This window comes from Mustela nivalis (assembly GCF_964662115.1).
Source record: "Mustela nivalis genome assembly, chromosome: 1".
Taxonomy (NCBI): Eukaryota; Metazoa; Chordata; class Mammalia; order Carnivora; family Mustelidae; genus Mustela; species Mustela nivalis.
This window is the reverse complement of record NC_139020.1, coordinates 78,576,942-78,595,602: the sequence shown is the minus strand read 5'-3', so window position 1 is coordinate 78,595,602 and position 18,661 is coordinate 78,576,942. Positions and strand designations below refer to the sequence as shown.

At 36.7% G+C, this 18,661-nt stretch overlaps 1 protein-coding gene and 1 long non-coding RNA gene across 9 annotated transcripts in view; one reads left to right on the top strand and one right to left on the bottom strand.

Annotated features, from left to right (window-relative positions):
* Positions 1 to 18,661, bottom strand: part of LOC309871013 — a 192,067-nt gene that overhangs the window by 115,607 nt on the left and 57,799 nt on the right. The window lies entirely within an intron of this gene.
* Positions 2,068 to 18,661, top strand: part of GPR149 (G protein-coupled receptor 149) — a 62,605-nt gene continuing 46,011 nt past the window's right edge. For 2 of the 3 annotated variants that reach the window (XM_082743351.1, XM_082743353.1), the window contains exons 1-3: positions 2,068 to 3,702; positions 4,646 to 4,838; positions 9,762 to 10,219. In XM_082743351.1, coding sequence (XP_082599477.1) covers positions 2,689 to 3,702; positions 4,646 to 4,838; positions 9,762 to 10,219 — 1,665 coding nt within the window. In that variant the 5' untranslated portion in view covers positions 2,068 to 2,688. The remainder of the gene's footprint in view (positions 3,703 to 4,645; positions 4,839 to 9,761; positions 10,220 to 18,661) is intronic. The other variant, XM_082743352.1, reaches the window with a different exon arrangement.

The window sequence follows — 18,661 nt, the reverse complement described above, 5'->3', positions numbered from 1 at the left end:
CTGAGATTACATAGTCAGCAATAGCAGGGTCTGAAGTTCACATTCAGAAATCCTTCCTAACTCCCTACTGGCTGCAGTTCCACCACCAACCTTTGGAAATGTGCTAATTTTCTTGCCTCTCCTGTCATACCCTAGAGACCAGGGCAACAAACTGGTTAGGTGTCTCTTTTCCAAATTTATATTGAATGGAGAAACCTAAACTGCTGGTAATAATAGAGGAAATATCTCCAGGCCTCAAATGGTATTTTAACAGCTACTATCAATTTCCATTCATTGTATTTTAAGAGTATCACATTTAACTGTCCAATTCAAATGAAAATCCAGGATTAAATACCATATTGAAAAGAATTATTTTGCTTATAGGAGGAAAGGAAAGGTCTCAGAAAAGACACAGAAGAGAATACCACAGAACTTCGAAAATGATTTCAAAAAAAAAAAGTCCTGCTTATCATTTTGTGCTTTCTGAAGCAACTTTATTTTAACATGAATTTATCTCCAGACTCTTCTAACCCACATTCCATTGCAAGGTCTATTACTATCAGTAGGGTGAACTGGAGTGCTGAGCTAGCTGGAACAGGTGGGTTGGGTTTCCATTTGTTGAGCAAAGGAGAAATAAAACATGTTAAGATAAGCAAAGTGCCTACTGTGTTTACTGATGGGTTTGGCTGGCAATGACTGACTAATACCATCACTTTCCATACAAGCAGAGTCAGGTTTAAAACGTAGCTTCCGTTACCTGTAAAATGAAAGTAACGATCAGAGTTCTATTACCCATTCCATTCATTTAGATTACCTTATTAACTTCCTTCTTTACCTTCCTGTTTCCTTCGGACCCCAGCACTGTATGGGAAAAGGCACCCTCTGCTCAAGAGGCTGAGCTGAGGAGGAAGGCTACCCTAAAGCATCCTGGGAAATGTCTGAATAGAATGCAGGCAGGGACCATGGGAACAAGCCCCAAGTGAAAAACATTATGCACTTCGGGGGCTTTCTGTTGGCTGTTATTGTTAGGTTGTTTCTTTTACGGAGCAAAACTGGGATGCGGCTCCATATACAAGCTGGCTTTAAAACCGAAGAGCCAGCTCCTAAAAGCACCGAGGAGCTGCTTCCTGCCCATATCAACCAGTCAGGATGAGTCCCCTCCAACCAATCAGGAAGAGGCCCTTAACTTTTGTTTTTGTTTTTGTTTCCTTTCCTTCATTAGTATATTGGGGACTTGAGAGGGAATTTTCTCTGAGCAGGGCCTCTCCTACACTGGGGAAACTAGACTTAATTATTCTCCATTGGCGGTGTGTCATCCTTCAGCTGAAGCCATGGCCTCAATTAAGCCTTGGCTGTGCCTTTGATTTTGGGGTGTGGCCTCCTTTCAGTTATCAAGCTCAAATACCTGGCTCTGATAACAGAACTACGGTTGTCTGTTATTTCTTTACTATCTCATCTTGCAAAACTGACAATTTTTAATAAGTTCAGAGATTCAGTTATTGTATGCGCAGCACCCCAAATACTCTGGTTAAAAATGTTTTTGTGCGATAATCTCCCTTTTAGACCCTACATAATGTCATCTGACTTTAACAACTAGAAAACATTATTTATTCCAAAGGCAGCTTGCTTACTGGAGGACATTGGTAGGAAATAGTTATGTGCCTAAAGCTGGTATGGCTCTGCTTAAAGAGTCTGCAAAATTTTGTTAGTGTAATGAAGACCATTATGACATACTTAGTAAGTACAATATATATTTAAAAAATAAATCTGGTACATCCTATTCTTTTAAAACTGGCACTGAGACTATTCTTCCTCTAAAGCATTATGAATCAGAGAGGTCTAGATAAGAATAAAAGCAACCTCTTAGTCGAGTAGCTTAGACCTCTCAAAGATGATATTTGTCATTCACATCAAGTCTGAGCAAGTATCTGGGCTAGTTTTATATGTCAAAACCACAAAGGAAGGCTTAGCAAGGAAATTGTTTCTTGCTTTGCATGAGGCAGGCTGAGAAGATGTACATCATTTCGCTCATACACTGAACTCCCCTCCCTTTTGTTCCTGCTTCTCTCCTGCTTGGAGTTGACTCCTCCTTCCTGCAGCTCCGAGGATCACAGGCTGATTGAAGAACACAGCGGTTCGACGGGGAGCTGTGCTCAGTCTCTCTCTTTCTCTGTGTGTGTGTGTGTGTCTCTCTCGCCTTTTTGCCTGTGTGTCTCTCTCTCTCTGAACCCGCAAAGCTGAAACCTACCCGATAATCTCTCTGCCTTTGAATCCAGCTTTGGAACCAAATGCATCGCTTTACTGCTCTTAAAAAGTGAATAGAGTTTGATTACCTCAAGCTACAAACTGCTTTGCTCCATAAGAAGGACATAAAAGGAGCCAGACATCATTGTTTTTCAATCTACCTGAGGAGCTTTTTGCTTTTATGCCAGAAACTTAATGGTTTCAGGAGGAAGTTTTGGTTTGTTTTTAACTTGGAATGTTGAAAAGTTTCTTATTGATGCTGTAAATGGAACCCAATTTTTAAATATGGGTTGAGTCAGATCTAAAGGAGACATGCCTGATCATTTTCTGCTGGACTGACGTGGGAACATCTAGAGGGAAACTTGGTGGGAGAGAATGAGATCTGATTTGCAACTAACAATCATGCTTTATTTTGAGAATATTTACAGACTCATTGAAAGGGAAATTAAATATTAACCAAAGACAATGTCTGGATTTTCCAGTAACTTATCAACAAATGACTCTAGCCTGTGGATAGAAAATAATTCGACGAACCTTTTAAATCCGCCAAGAACTTCGAATATCTATCTATTTTGCCTGACATGCTTAATGACTCTTGCAGCCCTGGCAGGCAGCATTTATTCACTAGTTTCCCTGCTGAAAACGCAGAACAGAACCGTTGTGTCCATGCTTGTGGCTTCCTGGTCTGGGGATGATCTCATGAGTGTCCTGTCGGTGACCATCTTCATGTTTTTGCAGTGGCCAAACGAGGACCCTGATTACTTTCAGTCTCTGTGTACCACCTCTGCCTTGCTGTATCTATGCCAGGGGCTCTCAAGCAACTTGAAGGCGACTCTCCTAGTCTCCTACAACTTTTACTCAATGCACAGGGCTGTGGGGAGCCAGGCAGCCTCCAGAAAATCCGGCCAAGTATTCGGCGTGGTGCTGACCGTGTGGGCGGCCAGTCTCCTGCTCTCCGCGCTCCCGCTCTGCGGCTGGGGCGCCTTCGTGCGCACGCCTTGGGGCTGTCTGGCGGACTGCTCCAGCTCCTATGTGCTGCTCCTCTTCGTTGTGTACACTTCGGCCCTAGGACTCCTCGCCGGCCTCTCGGTCCCTCTCATTTACCAGTTATTGTGTTCAGAGGAGCCGCCGAGACTCCACGCCAACTACCAGGAAATTTCCCGCGGAGCTTCCACTCCTGGGACCCCTCCAAGCGGGGGGAAAGTGCTTTCCTTGTCCCCAGATGATGCTCCCGGCCCTGCGCTTCGGTGTTCTGGGGGACGCTCTCCGAGCTCCGACACCGTGTTTGGACCGGGTCCATCAGCGAGGGCACGGCCCGGGCAGGGGCCGGGACACGAAGCTGTCGCCGTGGTTGGAGCCTGCAGGCGTGAGAACCGGGGGACTCTCTATGGCACCAGAAGCTTCACTGTGAGCGTAGCGCAGAAGCGCTTCTCTTTGATCCTAGCGCTGACAAAAGTCATCCTTTGGCTGCCCATGATGGTAAAAGTGCAGTTGCTCAAGCGTGCGGGTGTGTGTACCAGACAGTGTGAATGCGTGTGTTGGGACTAGCGTCCCTGGTTGGGAGAGTCCCCAAGAGACGCGCAGTTAAGTCCTCTTCCAACTGTGTCTCGCTCGGTTTTAGAGAGGCACTTGGAGCAAGGCAGCTCACCGGTAAAGCTGGTTGGCTGAGAAGCCTTTGCTCCTAAGTGCTTCTTGTTTCAAAATTGGGGAGGGGGGTCAGGGAGCGCTTTGGGGCTCAGGAGACAGTTTTTCTAGATCTATCATGGCCAAAGGGTGTTCTCGTCTCTTGTAGCAGTATCTGGTAATGTTCAGAAAAGAAAGGAGGTAGTGAGGGGGTTTCCTCCTGCCCCCCCAATCGTCTATCATCCCTTTCTCTCCACTCCATTTCTGCCGAGTAAGGACACCGCCCATCCTCAGCAGGGAGAGTGATTGGAGAGGCATGACCAGAAGTAGAAAGATAAGAGTGGAGGGGAAACAGGATTTTTGTTCAAGCTTTCAGGAGGGAGGAGGGAGACCAGTTTTGACTTGGAAGGTGGCGCCCTGCTGTGACAAGCAAGGGGGGGGGGGGTGATAGTCCAGAGATGTGACAAAGGCCATCTGGAGTACCGGGCACAGGTTTCCAGGTTTCCAGTTTGCCTGCCTGTATTCCTAATAGAGTCCCCAGCATTGTAATTGTTCTTCCTGAAAGAGACCTGACATGGCAGGGGGCACATACCAGGCACCCAGGAGTGCAAATCACCCTGGTCTAAATCATCAGACCTCATCCCAAGGGATCCCAGTGGTCCAGCACCAAACACAGTTTTTGGCTCTCAGACAGGCCGGGAGTCTGGAGAAGGAGGGTGGGGCAGCATGCTTGGGGGAAAGGCTTAGCAAAGTGGAAAATTTTATCCTGGGATAGGTCTGAAGCTCTTTGCCTTTGCAGATCCACATGATGGTTCAGCACGTGGTGGGGTTTCAGAGTCCTCCCTTCGAGACACTCAGCTTTCTACTAACCCTGCTGGCCACCACTGTAACCCCAGTGTTTGTCTTGTCCAAACGCTGGACCCACTTGCCCTGTGGCTGCATTATCAACTGTAAGCAGAACGCATATACAGTGGCATCTGATGGGGAAAAACGTAAGTTCTTGACGGTGCAGAGATTGAGGGCAATATGCATATAGTCAAACACAGAAAAGTGGTCTATTGAGAAGTTGTCTGAGTAGAGAATGTTGAATCCAAGGACAAATACAAATGGTAAATAAAGGGAAGAAATTATAATGTGCAACAATTCTTAGCACAGTGTTGGGTTAAGTTTTAAAGGAGCCAGGTTTAAAACAACTCTGTGAAGTGCTTGTACATTGAATAATTATTTTAGGGAAGAAAGGAATAGACAGAGTTTATTCAACACAGCATGAAGTCAAAAGGGCCCTTAGATGCTTAGATATCTGCCTTAGTTCTTAGCCCAGAGTAGAACATAAATTCCCTTCCCAAGTCTACATATAAGAAGCCTGCATCTGAAAAGAGATGAACACTTAAAAGAGTCAAAAACACATTACATTATAGCCCATTATTATTTAATGGAACAGAATTTTTATTATTGTCCTTTTTGTATTCTTCCAGGGCTTTGGAACATTTTCAAAGTAGAGTGCCTGAAAACAGTTCAAAAACAAATTTTAAGGGGTGCCTGGCTGGCTCAGTTGGTAAAGCATGTGACTGTTGATCTCAGGGTCTTGAATTTGAACCCCACATGGTGTTTGAGATTACCTAAAAATAAAATCTTTAAAACAAAAAAAGGAAAACAAATTTTAAGTGTATGCCTCTACTTTCAGAAAATACAAAAAAACTCTCAATTTCAGGAAGGGGAAAGGTGGCACAATTTGTCCATCTATGTTCATGTTTGAATATAGCCATCTTAGTTACATTAAACAACCACCAATAAAAACAAAAAACTATATTCTAAAGTGTATACCTAGAATGGGAGTGGGGTCAATTATCACTCCCTACAGTGTGACTGTTCCCATACTGAGACGGGAAAAGTTGAAGAATGACCTTTGTATTTTGATTCTGCCAGGAAGAAAAAGGATATTAGTTTGTCATTCCAGACAAAAGACAGGATGTTCTACCATTTAATATCTAAAAATGCATTAGTGTATGCTGAATTAACTATTTCATCAATTGTCCTTTGCTCAGAATAAGCAAGTATATTACTCTTTAACAGAGGAAAAAAGGTAAACAAAAACAGTTTCTCTCGGACTATTTCAGAGGTGCAGAAACTGGAGAATATGAAAGTATATATTCTGCAATTAATTCTACAACAGGGTTATTTTATAAACATCAATTAATCATGAACTGGTCAGACACTTAAATTTTAATATGGCTAGATATTTTTCAAATGACCAGGAGATTTCCTTAGTTTAAAGGATGCCATAAACTTTTATTGTTAATAGAGGCTAAATTCATCTATGTCTTTAAAATAAAATGACCATGGAAATTATATAACAATTATCTGCTTCTAGAGATTAATGTATAAAGCAACAGTGACACAGAAAATTAATAACAAATCCTTTTGAGCCACATAGAACATATATAAAAATCATTTACAAGCCTGCAAGTTCTAACATTCTACCAAATGTTAACATCTTGCCACTGAATTAGTGAGCCAGAATTGTTTTATAGTATTTAAGATTGAGAGAAAGGCAACGAAAGACCAATGTCAGAGAAAATAAAAAGTTTTACTGAAGTAATGTAGGACAGTCATTTTTAAGAAGTAAAGGACACCTATATCAGAGCAGAAAACAAAGCAATGCAACAGACCTATCACTGCAAAAGGTCTAGGAAGTATTCTACCTATACTGCACAAGATAGAAGGGCCTACAACAGGCCGGCAGAATCAATAATTACATTAATATCTCATGTTTGAAATTAAAATCATGGCTTTCAAGATAAAAATACTATTTTTCCTCTAAAATCATCATTGCTTTTATTTGTATTTAAAATTTCAGGCAAGAAATTCTCTGAAATATGTAGGTTTATAAAAAGAGTCATGGCTAAATGGCTCCATTCACTTTTATGATCCCAGGTTCTGCTGTAGGGAAATTCTGAGAACAAGAATGATGTATTTTCACTGTCTGAGAACCCATCATATATTTTCCTATTACTAGGACGACATGAGAACAGGATTTCAAAATCCCAAAAATGGTCATCCTCAAGTAGGCAAGTGCCTGACCAAGTTCTTGATTCTTTGGGAATATGGCTTCAGTTCTCATTAAGGCTTTTTCTCCTTAACAAACCAAGATTCCCCCTTTTACATTCTTTGTCAGGGAACTCCAAAAACAAGGAAGCTTCCTAATTCATATTTGCTATAGGTTCATTTTGCAGATGTAAGTATAATTCTACACCTCAGCCTTAGTGAATGGAAATGGGGAGACCTGCAATCTAAAAATGCATGCTAGTAATGGGAAATAATGTGCAGATTAATAATTCTCTGTTTCCAACATTAACCTGTATTACTAGAGTCTCAAAACAAAAGTGTTCAAAAAATGATTTTAACACAGAGGTCTCAGGTGGAAGACATATGGGATGGATATGGCTTTCACACTCACTTTGTTTGCATAAGATGATGTTTTCTTTTTAAAGAATTAAATATTTTCTATAAAATCAGATACTGTATTTGTTTTAAATAAAATATCTGCTAAGTGACATATTACTATGAAGAACTATTTATTTTTATAAACTGGTATAATTATGTTTAAAATTGCAATTACGAGATGTGGCTAAAAGCAAAAGACTAAAGCTAATTCATGTTTTGTCCAGGGTTTAATTTTTCAGAACAAATACATAACATTTATTTTTTTGTAAGAATAGTAATAGAATTCAAAAGAACCTGACTGTATTCTGACGGTCTTTAGGTTTCTGGTAAGTTATTAGTCAAACATTGTCAATTGTTATATTGTTATAACCTATTATATCCATTAGTTACCTCAGTCAGAATTTACTTTTAGTTCTCTCATGGGTCTAATTATCAGTAAAGCAATTTCACATATAGGTTAGTAACTTGAATTCTGGAATTAGTTAACTTTTAATTCAAATCTCTTTACCAGTTAAGTAATCTTAAGTATTGGTTTCTTCTACCAGCCTCAGTTTTCTGAACTTTAACATAGAATCAATAAGCCCTTTATTATTAGGATTGCTGCTGTGTTAGGGTTGCTGCACATGACCTGTGTGCATAACTGAGCCCTGAAGTTCTCCGGTTCTCCTTGGTGTCCAACATAGTTACACTTCCTTCTCAGAGGCTACCTCAGCCCACCTCTTGCACTTCATGACATGGAGGCAGATTCTGCATTGACAGCTGACACACTTCTTCAAAAACATTACTGACTTTTGCTTTACATATTTCATAATTATAAAACACAGCTAATAAGATAGTCACAGACATCAATTTTATTGTCTTATATGATAAGATTTTATGAGTTTTTGTTTGCTTACTGTCTTTGAATTGACAATTTGCCACTCTGTATCTTTTTTTAGAGAAAAGGGAAACCCATCAATAATTAAAGCATCCTTTTAGTTCCTTCAGCTTTCACACTGTTGAAGTTAAAAAACCCAATTTTACTGGACCATATTACTAGAAAAAGCAAATAGAACTTTACCTAAGAATATATAAATATTAACATATGTTTCTACTTTTCCATTTTCTTTGGACAGAAATTCTTGTTTGTGTTTTGGCTCAAACAATGAAACTTTTGGCTCAAATAATGAATGATATCTATAAATTTTATTTTCAGTCAGCAGAATTGCTTTGTAAATCTTCAGTTCTGGAAAAATTTCAGTAATAGAATCAGTATGTGAATGGCTCTAGAGTATATTGTAAAATGAATCAAATTCTATCTGTTGTTCCCATAGAAATTTTATAACTTTTCACAAATTTTTCTACCAAGGATAGCTAAATGTCTGGTATACGACACACAGCTATCCAAGGAGAAAAGTACTTTGAAATGAGCCATGTTTTGAAAGAAGAAAACCAAAACATTAAATTGCATTTTGTCTATCACCTTGCTGTAACTTCATTCTTTTTTTTTTTTCCACAAGGAAATTCTTATTATTTATTTATTTATTTTTAATTTTTTATTTTTTATAAACATATATTTTTATTCCCAGGGGTACAGGTCTGTGAATACTTCATTCTTAATACACAAAACGATCCAGTATTTAATAACATTCACACATAAGAATTGTATCAATTTCTTTCATTCTCACTTGTAATGCTACTAAGACTTTGTACCATATCTACCACCTAGTAGTACTACATTAGCATTACAGTAGCATTACATTTTGCTTGGCTTAAATCATAAAAAGTTTTATGCATTCCTGCTAAATTCATCTTGTAATTAATCAGGTTTAGAGACACGCTGTAAAGTGCTTTAGATCATAGAAGTATAAATATATTCACAATTTTTTACAATTCATTCCAATTTGTATCCAAATGAATATGTTACTTTAAAAAGTTTAACAACTGTATTGCAATACTTTCTAATTTTTAATGTATGCATTTATAAACATAGAAATGTCAGAAGTGGTGTACATCAAAATATTTAATAGTCATATCTATTAGTGATATTATCAGCTGAATAACTTATATAATACAACCTTCTTAATAATTTCTAGCAAAATAAAATTTATAAACAGTATCTTTTATACCCAAATAAAGAAATGCACAGATGATTGGTAGACTGAAAAAGCTAAAACTAAAATGAATATGCGTGAGAATTTTCAAATTTATGGTTAAATTTTTGTTCATCAGACTGCTTTAAAGATTGCAGTTTTCTTGGAATTGTACGTATTTTAAGCTCATTGTACAAGTGAGAAAAGTTAGGTCCAGAGTGATAAGACAACTTGAATTGATAAGGTATAATTGTTTTTGCATAATTGACAGGAAATGAAAGTAGCTTTTAAATTCTTAGTAATCAGTTTGCATTTTCCTATTTTTATTCACAATGTATATCCAGTTGTTGTTTATATCTATTTTCCTAACCATGGAAATTTGTTTTTGCTTTTACTTAGCCAAGAGAAGAGGCTTTGAATTCAATCTATCATTCCAACGGAGTTATGCGATTTATAAAATAGCACATGAAGATTACTATGATGATGATGAAAATTCTACATCCTGTCACAATCTCATGAATTCTGAATGCAAAATGACAAAAGACTCTCAGAGAGATACTCATAATATCTTTAATGCCATAAAAGTGGAAATCAGCACCGCACCCTCTAAGGACAGTTCCATACTGAAAGGGATCAACAAATGCACGAATACTGATATTACAGAGGTTAAGCAGGATTGCCACAGTGAAAAGGGCGTTAATCCACAGCTTTCTGAAAAAACAGGAGATTCTATTAACTATGAAGAAACCACCTTTTTGGAAGGGCCTGAAAGAAGACTTTCTCATGAGGAGAGTCAGAAACCAGACCTTTCAGACTGGGAATGGTGTAGGAGTAAATCAGAAAGAACCCCTCGTCAGGTACAGTAAAGGTTGTTCTTTCTGTGAAATTAAAAGTGAGACCAAGTATAGTAGAAATGAAAAAAATGATCAGCTGTTTATTTCATTCAATCAAGTCCAAGGTCAATTTCACTTGCTTTATTTCCATAATATTAAATTTTATTTCAAGGTGTTCTTTTGAGGGACTTTTAAATTTTTTTTAATCATACATTTCATTCAAAATCTGTATGTTTGGGGATTGGCAGAGCTAAACAGATTCTTCGAGAAGGCTAGAGCTTTCTAATTAAGCCTTAAGTAATCTGTCTAAATTCAGACTAGACTCTCGGAACTTGTTTCAAATTAATTAATTCATTTTATTCTTCCCTCTCCCACCCAAAAAGTATTATTCCATAAGTGCACAAGGGAAGTTCTCTTTTTTACCTAAAGGCAAATATTTATACAGCTTGTGGTAAGGAAGGTAGTCCGGCTGCAACTATACTAGACAGCTTGCCTATTAGTCTTGCTAGAACTAGTCCCTCTAGTACTCAAGGCTGGGGTGGGGGGGTTCTATTCCAGGATAGACCCAAGGGAGCCTCTGCAAGCTCTGCTAAATGTTCTATCCCTTTGAGGACAGAAGAATGGCTTTATGTTTTATAAAACTGAAAGAATTTGCACCTTAATTTCATCCCGTTTTCTCCTAGGTTCCAGCCTGCCTAGAATAATGAGGGATAGTTCTTATTTTATTAAAACTGTAGTGTAATATTGGTATGAGATTGTTCTTTACTCCAAACTCTCATATCTGGTAATTAAAATTGCCCTTGCTTCCCACACTACTGATTTACTAGGGAGAGGAGGCTTTTTATTTTTTTATAAGATTCAATGGAAATAAAAGCCCACTGTCAAAACAAAAACATAATTCCAGAAATATGTGCAAGGAATAATGCATTCATTTATCAAAATATGACCACATAACACTAAATATGAATATAGGCAGAATACTCTGAGACTTCCTTTATTCTCTGTGATAATTAAAGCTACTAGTCTTATTCTAATATCACCATTTAAAAAGTAAGTTGGATAGGGGTGCTTGGGTGGCTCAGTCAGTTAACTATCTGCCTTTGGCTCAGGTCATGATCCTAGGGTCCTAGGATCAAGTTCCGTCCAAAATGGTGCCCCAGTATAGAGGACAATCCCTAGAGTTTCATCATCAATTTGTTCCTGAATAATCCAAACCTCCTGGTTTTCTTGCACTTAAAAATTGTTAAGTAATATTCATGACAAAATGTTTTGTGTGTGTGTGTGTGTGTGTGTATCCCAATAATTTGCAGCTATCTTGTCTGTCTTATCCCCATGCTTACCCCTTAGGAATTACGGCTATCTTTAATCTTGCTCATACTTTTTGTTTTATTGTTTTATCACAAGTGAGTACATTTCTAACACAATATATTATTTAGTTTTCTTATTTTGAACTATCTAAAGATGCTGTCATACTGTACCTAAGCTTCTGGGACTTGTTTTTTTTCCCCCGCTCAAAATTACTTTAAATAACTTCATTTTTTTAATGTATTTTGTCAAAATATTGGAAATTATCATCTAAAATATCACAACTTATAGTCCTGGTTTGAAAGTCTTGGTTATAGTTTGGAGTTTGATTAACTATCCTAGAAATTTATAAAAAGATCAGACACTTTATACATAATATACTGTACTATGAGCACAATGAAACACAAGCTACCCATAAGCCTCTAAAAATTAAGAAAGAAAATGATATATAGAAAGCACAAAATTTTGATCAATCCAGACCAAATACCAATCAATACCTTTCAACAACAAGGATTTGCATAAGTAAGAATATTTTAATATCTGTGAAGAACAAGTAGTTTGGGAAATTGACCTAAAATGGTGGTTGTGAAAAAAGTGATTAGTGATAAAATAGAGAACATGCAGGAAAGATAAAATTTATATTTTCAGAGACTAACTGAAATTAAATGAAATACTATTATAAATTTTCAAACAGTAGTACGAAATCCTTAAATTATAGGCTACTGTTATTGATATGACCTGCCTTTAGCAAGACTGCCTCCGACTTGAAAGTTAACACGTAACCCAAATACATTTAAGGTGGAAAAGATACGAAAACTTCTCCATGACTAATGGGTTTTAACCCGCAACCTATTCTTCATCACCAGATATTTCATGGGAGTAGAGGGTGACTTAGAAAGCACTTTCATTTCATCCTTTTCTCCCAAATACCTTCTTCCCTCTGAAACCAATGTTAACTTATGTATCCTAAAGTGATACATTAAACTGCAGTTGACACTGTAGTAAGTTTATAAAAATACTATCTATTCTGATTGTTACAGTTGTACTTTCAAATATTTAGGCTCCATCTATCAGTTCATATTTAATTGCTCTACAATATGTAGTGTGTATTCTTTGTTCTTAGGATAAAAAAAGCAGGCTTGATTTAAAATATATTTAGTGAGTCTTGTTTTGACAATACATGTTGTTTAGAGTTTATGTTAGTAGACAAATTCTCAGTGTATTTTGTTGGAAATCCTAGAAGAAGTGAAAGCATCAGATCAAGGTTAAGGTGTAAAGATGATGATAAAAGAATGGCTTCAGTAGGTTTAAATGTGATCCAGTAAAATTTATCAGAGTTGCAAATGCTTGTAAGACTGAAATTTAGTGTTAAACTTAACCACTCAATTACTTCTTTTTGGATTCCTAGTAGGTAGGATCCTAAGAAGTTCACTGTTAAAATATTCATAAAAAATAGAAATGTCAGAGCTCTTCAGTTACAAAGTTTTAATTTGGTAGCTGTGGTGTGACTGTTCCTCAAATGATTTTCCAGAACCTAAAAATTTTGTCATCTATGAATAAAGAAAATTGGACTTATAAAATAATTTGGTGACTTGTGGGTGACCACTCTAATTTCTCTTCTAATGCAAAGCCCATCAATGCATTCCATTTTCTTTTCTTTTAATGTGTTGTCTTAAAGCTCTAGAAACTCATTTAATATGATAAATCAGAAACAAAGATATGCTGTAACCATGCCTCTTAATCCCCTTTCTAATCCCATCAAAGCATCTGAAAAGTGAAAGGTCCTCCATTGTGCGAGTAGAATATAGAAAAACAGAGTCTGAAACAATCCTCAAAGAAGAGACCAAACCAGGGGGAAGTGATTACATTTCATCAGCTACACAAATCATTTAGATGAATAAACAAACAAGAACTAACTTTAAAGTCACCTGAGCATCAAAGAAATTTTATCCTCATTTTAAGGAAAATATTATAACTATCTAAAAATAGTTTTACAAAGCAAAGTTGGGTTTGCTAACAGAGTAAAACAGCAGCATTGGCTTCTATAACTTTTAAATATTATTTCTTTAAATAATTTTCATTTAAAAAACTGCAGAAACCAAGTCAGACTAGATTATTTGGGGTTCTTTAAACTAGAGCTTCCCAAATTTTACTGTACAAATAAGTCAAATGGAGAGCTTGTTAAAAGGTAGACTGTGACTGAGTAATTCTGAGGTGGGCTCCAGGATTCTGCATTTCTGACAAATCCCTAGCTGTCTGATGAAAATAACAAGCCCCATCCCAGACCTATAGAGTCAAAATCCCTAGCTGGTTCAAATGCACATTAAAATTTAAGAAGTACTGCATTAGCATCTCATCCCTGGGAGATAAATGCTAGTTTAAAGGGCAGGGCAAAGTTAATTCCTTCCATTTAATATATGCCTCATAAAGTAAAATAAAACTAGAAGAAAATATTCCAATATAGTAGTCTTCCCTTATCTGCGGGGGATATATTCCAAGACCCCTAGTGGATGCCTGAAACTGCAGATAGCACAGAAACCCTACATATACCGTTTTTTCCCCCATACAAACATATTTAGATATGGTCTAATTTATAAATTAGGCACAGTAAGGGTAATAATAACTACAACTACAATAATATACTGTAACAAAAGTTACGTGAAAGTGGTCACTCTCTCAATTTTAAAATATCTTACTGTACTGTACTCCCCCCTGCTTGTGATGATGTGAGATGATAAAATGTTATACAATGAGAGGAAGTGAAGTGAGTGATTTGGCAGTGTAATGCAGCATTAGGCTACCACTGACCTTCTGATAATATCTCAGGAGGATTACCTGCTTCTGGACCATGATTGACTGTGGGTAACTGATACCACAGAAAGTGATACCTGGATGAGTGAGGGGGCTACCTGTACACATATATCTTATCTGACCTAAAAACAGTGCCTCTTTTCATTAAAAAATATAGACTATTAAAAGTAAAATCAGGCATAAAATATTAGTGGTTTTCTGTGACACTGTTAACTTAGTAACTGCAAATGCTTAAACCTGTTCTCTTTTTGACATTTTTAACTGAAGTGATCATAGGGGAAAAATTCACTTACTACCTTCTATTTGTAGCCTGAGGGCAGTCATTCTAACACTAATGACTATCGGAGTATACATATCTTATATTTAGCTAAATCCATGTGTTACAGCAGTCAGTTCATTACTCACTGTTACACTGCTTTCTTTTTATTTTATTTTATTTTATTTTATTTATTTATTTGGCAAACTGAGATCACAAGTGGGCAGAGAGGTAGGCAGAGAGAGAGGGGGAGAAAGCAGGCTCCCCACCAAGCAGGGAGCCCAATGCAGGACTCGATACCAGGACCCTGGAATCATGACCTGAGCTGAAGGCAGTGCCTTTAACCCACTGAGCCACCCAGGCGCCCCACTTTTTTTATAAACACTTATAACTTTTATTGTCTTGTGATTATAAAATAATATAATTATTGTAGAAAATTTAGGAATTGCTATTAAACAAAGAGAGAACAGCCAATTCAAACTACCAAAAGTTAACCACTATTTACGCTTATTATATAAAACTTCAGGCTCTTTCCCATGCATATATTCTTATTTTTGACAAAAACAGGATCACATTGCATATACTCTCTTGGAATCGCTTTTCTTTGTATAACAGTATAATTCCCATCTGCTTTAAATTGTTCAAGCACTTTTTGAGATTATCTGGTACAGTTTAGAATGGCTGTTTGGAGTATAGATGAAAACTCATCCGTGAATTTAAATTCGTTCTCAAGTACTTAAAGTCTTGATAGTTGAAGGTAGGGTTTTCATTGTAAACTACTTCAAATATCTCATAACCTCACAGCATATATCATTTGCTGAAATGAAGTAAAACTGAGCTGTTTAATTGCTGACTTTCTACAAATTCAAGGGGATTACCACCAGATCAAAGTTTGTGTGGAATTTTATAATTCATCCGTTACGCTAAAAATTTTGTTAACATTCTCAAAAACACCTCCTGGTTTAAGGAGACCTTGGAAGGCTATGTACTGGAACTTCCCATATATGGGCTTGAATCTCTTCTATGACCTCCTATTGAGTGATTATCCCTTACTTGAACTCAAATGCCTAGAAATTCACTACACTTTTCAAACTTTTTATTGTGAACTAATTTTAGACTTACAAAACAGTTTCAAAAATGGTATAGAGAGTTCTAATATAGACTTCATTCAGCTTCTACTAATGTTAACATGTTATATGACAATAATGTAATTATCAGGAAATTAACAATTGATTTATAGACCTTATTTCAATTTTGCCAGTTGTCCTACTTATGTCCTCTTTTTGGTCCAGAGTCTAAACCCAGATTCCATGTTGCATCTGTTGGTATTACTCCTCAGTCTCTTCCAATCTATAGCAGTTCTTCAGTCATGTCTTCTATGGCTTAAGGCAACTTTTGAACTGGCTAGTTTGTTTTGATGTATTCCAGATTTCTCTGTGTAAAGTTACTATTTTTCCCCTTGTAATTTATAAGTATCTTATGGTAAGACACTATGAAACTATTCAAATATTCTGTTTCATGTCATACTTTTCCTCACTAATTTCAGCTTTAATTGATGAATCTTGCTTAAAATGATTATATGAAGGTAATTTTCTATTTCTATAATTTCTTTTCTATTTATTATTGGAATTCACCTGTAAGAAAAAGCTATCTCTCCTCTTCCACTTGCTTATTTATTTATATCAGTATGGGCTCAAAGATCTTGTTTTAATCTATAATTTATTAGTCACATTATTATTCTTATTTTGTTACTCCAGTTGTCGTAGATTGGCCACTGGAAGCTCTTTCAGAGTGATTCTTATATCCATCCAGTGGCTAGCCCTATCTTTTTTAGCACGTCCTTACTTTCTAGCAGCACAAGATATTCCAGCCTCATCTTGTATTATTCCTAACCCATCCTTAGAATCAACCATTTTCCCAAGGAGTTCTGTTTCTTTTATTGGAAAATGGTATTTAGAAACCAACATTGGGTGCTAGGTATGCCCATTGCTACTGGGGTATATTGCTTTTAGACCTTATCATTGGACAGAGCTAGGAGACGGATGCATGTATAATCATGTACATATCTATATTTCTATAAAAGTTCCTCTGTATAAATAATTTAATACCATGGGTTTGCACTAATACCTCTAAGTCTGATCAAATACCAATGGATTCATTCATGCCTTTCCCTTTTCTTATTTGTTACTTCTTTTTCTGGCAGTGAGACAACTGGCTCTCTCACTCTCCATAAATATATTTACTTATTTGCTCAATCCTGGTGTACATATAAAGTAGATTTAGAATAGTGAACCTACACTCCTGTGAGAAAATAAAAAGTACTAACCGAAGTATAATAATTGTGTATAGTTCTCTTCATCTTTAACCTTATAATTTATAGTCAAAATATGATCTTCCCCACTTACTTAGGTTAGTTATTTTCATTTTCATTCCCTTCATTTTATATTACATTTTGAGTTCCTCCCACTTTCTTTTTGATTTTGATTATTTATGTTTGGGTATATGAAACATTACCATTATTCTAAGAGTCAAAACCACATAAGATATATGCTTTCCTCCCTCATTCCTTCTTCCCTTCCCATTTTCCCATTCTTTCCATCCTGTACCTATCTATCCTCTGTGCATAATAAATCTCATAGTTTCTGGTTCAACAAACCTGTATTATTTTTTTTTTTTTGCAAGATGAACAGATATATGCATACCTTCTTATATCTCCTTCTTCCTTGCATATACTCTTTCGCACTTCCCTTTTTCCACTAAACAGTACATCATAGGGATGCCTGGGTGGCTCAGTTGGTTAAGCAGGCTCAGGTCATGATCCCAGGATCCTGGGATTGAGACCCACATCGGACTCCTTGCTCAAGGGGGAGACTTCTCTCCCTCTGCCTGCTGTTCCTCCTGCTTACGTGCATGCCCTCTCTCTCTTTCTCTCTCTCTCTGACAAATAAATAAAAATCTTTAAAAAAGCAAACAAACCAAAAAAAAAAACAAAAACAAAAGAACAAAAAAACCAAACCAGCATATCATATCAGTTCATAGAGATACTTCATTTTTATAGCCACATAATTATCCATAGTGTGGATATGCCAGAGTTAGTTCAATCACTCTCTTATATGGGCCTTATGATGTTTCTAATATTTTACAATCAAAAAATACTGCAGTAAACATCATGCATATGTATTTGCATGTTGCTGGAGGTGTATCTTCAAAATAAATTCTCAAAATTAGGATTTTTGTATCAAAAATAAGTGTAGTTTTGTTAGGAATTGCCAAATTCGCTCCCAGAAGGGAATTGGCACTCCCATTAGCAATAAGTAACAGAGGACTCCTTTCCTCACAACCTCAGTAACTATATTATGGTGTTTTTAAACTTTTGTCAGCCTGAGAGACAATCTCTGAATTGTTTTAAGTTATAGTTATGTAATTATAAATGGGTCTGAATAGTTTTCATATGTTTAAGAGCCCCTTTTTGTCTTTTTATTTTTTATAAATTGTTCTTATCTTTTCCTTATTTTTCTATCAGGTTTTTGTCCCTTTATCCTTCGATTTTTTTTCTAAGATTTTATTTATTTATTTGACACAGAGAGAGAGAGTGAGCACAAGTAGGCAGAAGGACAGGCAGAGGGAGAGGGAAAAGCAGGCTCTCCACTGAGCAGGGAGCCCAATGTGGGGCTGGATCCCAGGACCCTGGGATCATGACCTGAGGCGAAGGCAGTTGCTTAACCAACTGAGCCACCCAGGTGCCCCATCCTTTAATTTTTAAGAGTTCTTTATATATTAAGTATATTAGTCCTTTGTCTGTGACGTATATTGCAAAGATATTTTCCCAGTTTCTCAGTTACCTTCTGTTTATGGTGTTGTTTTGTTTCTTTTTTAGAATGCATACTTTTAAAATTTGTTTACAGTAAAAATTATCAGTCTTTTATTTAATTGTCTCTGGATTTTGAGTCATAGTTTGAAAACCAGTTCAAAATGGAATTCACCCATGTTTTCTTCTAGGAGATGTATGGTTTCAATTTTTACATTTGGATCCCAGATCCACTTGGAATTTATTTTTGTATTTGCCATAAGGTACGAATATATTTGTCTTTTTT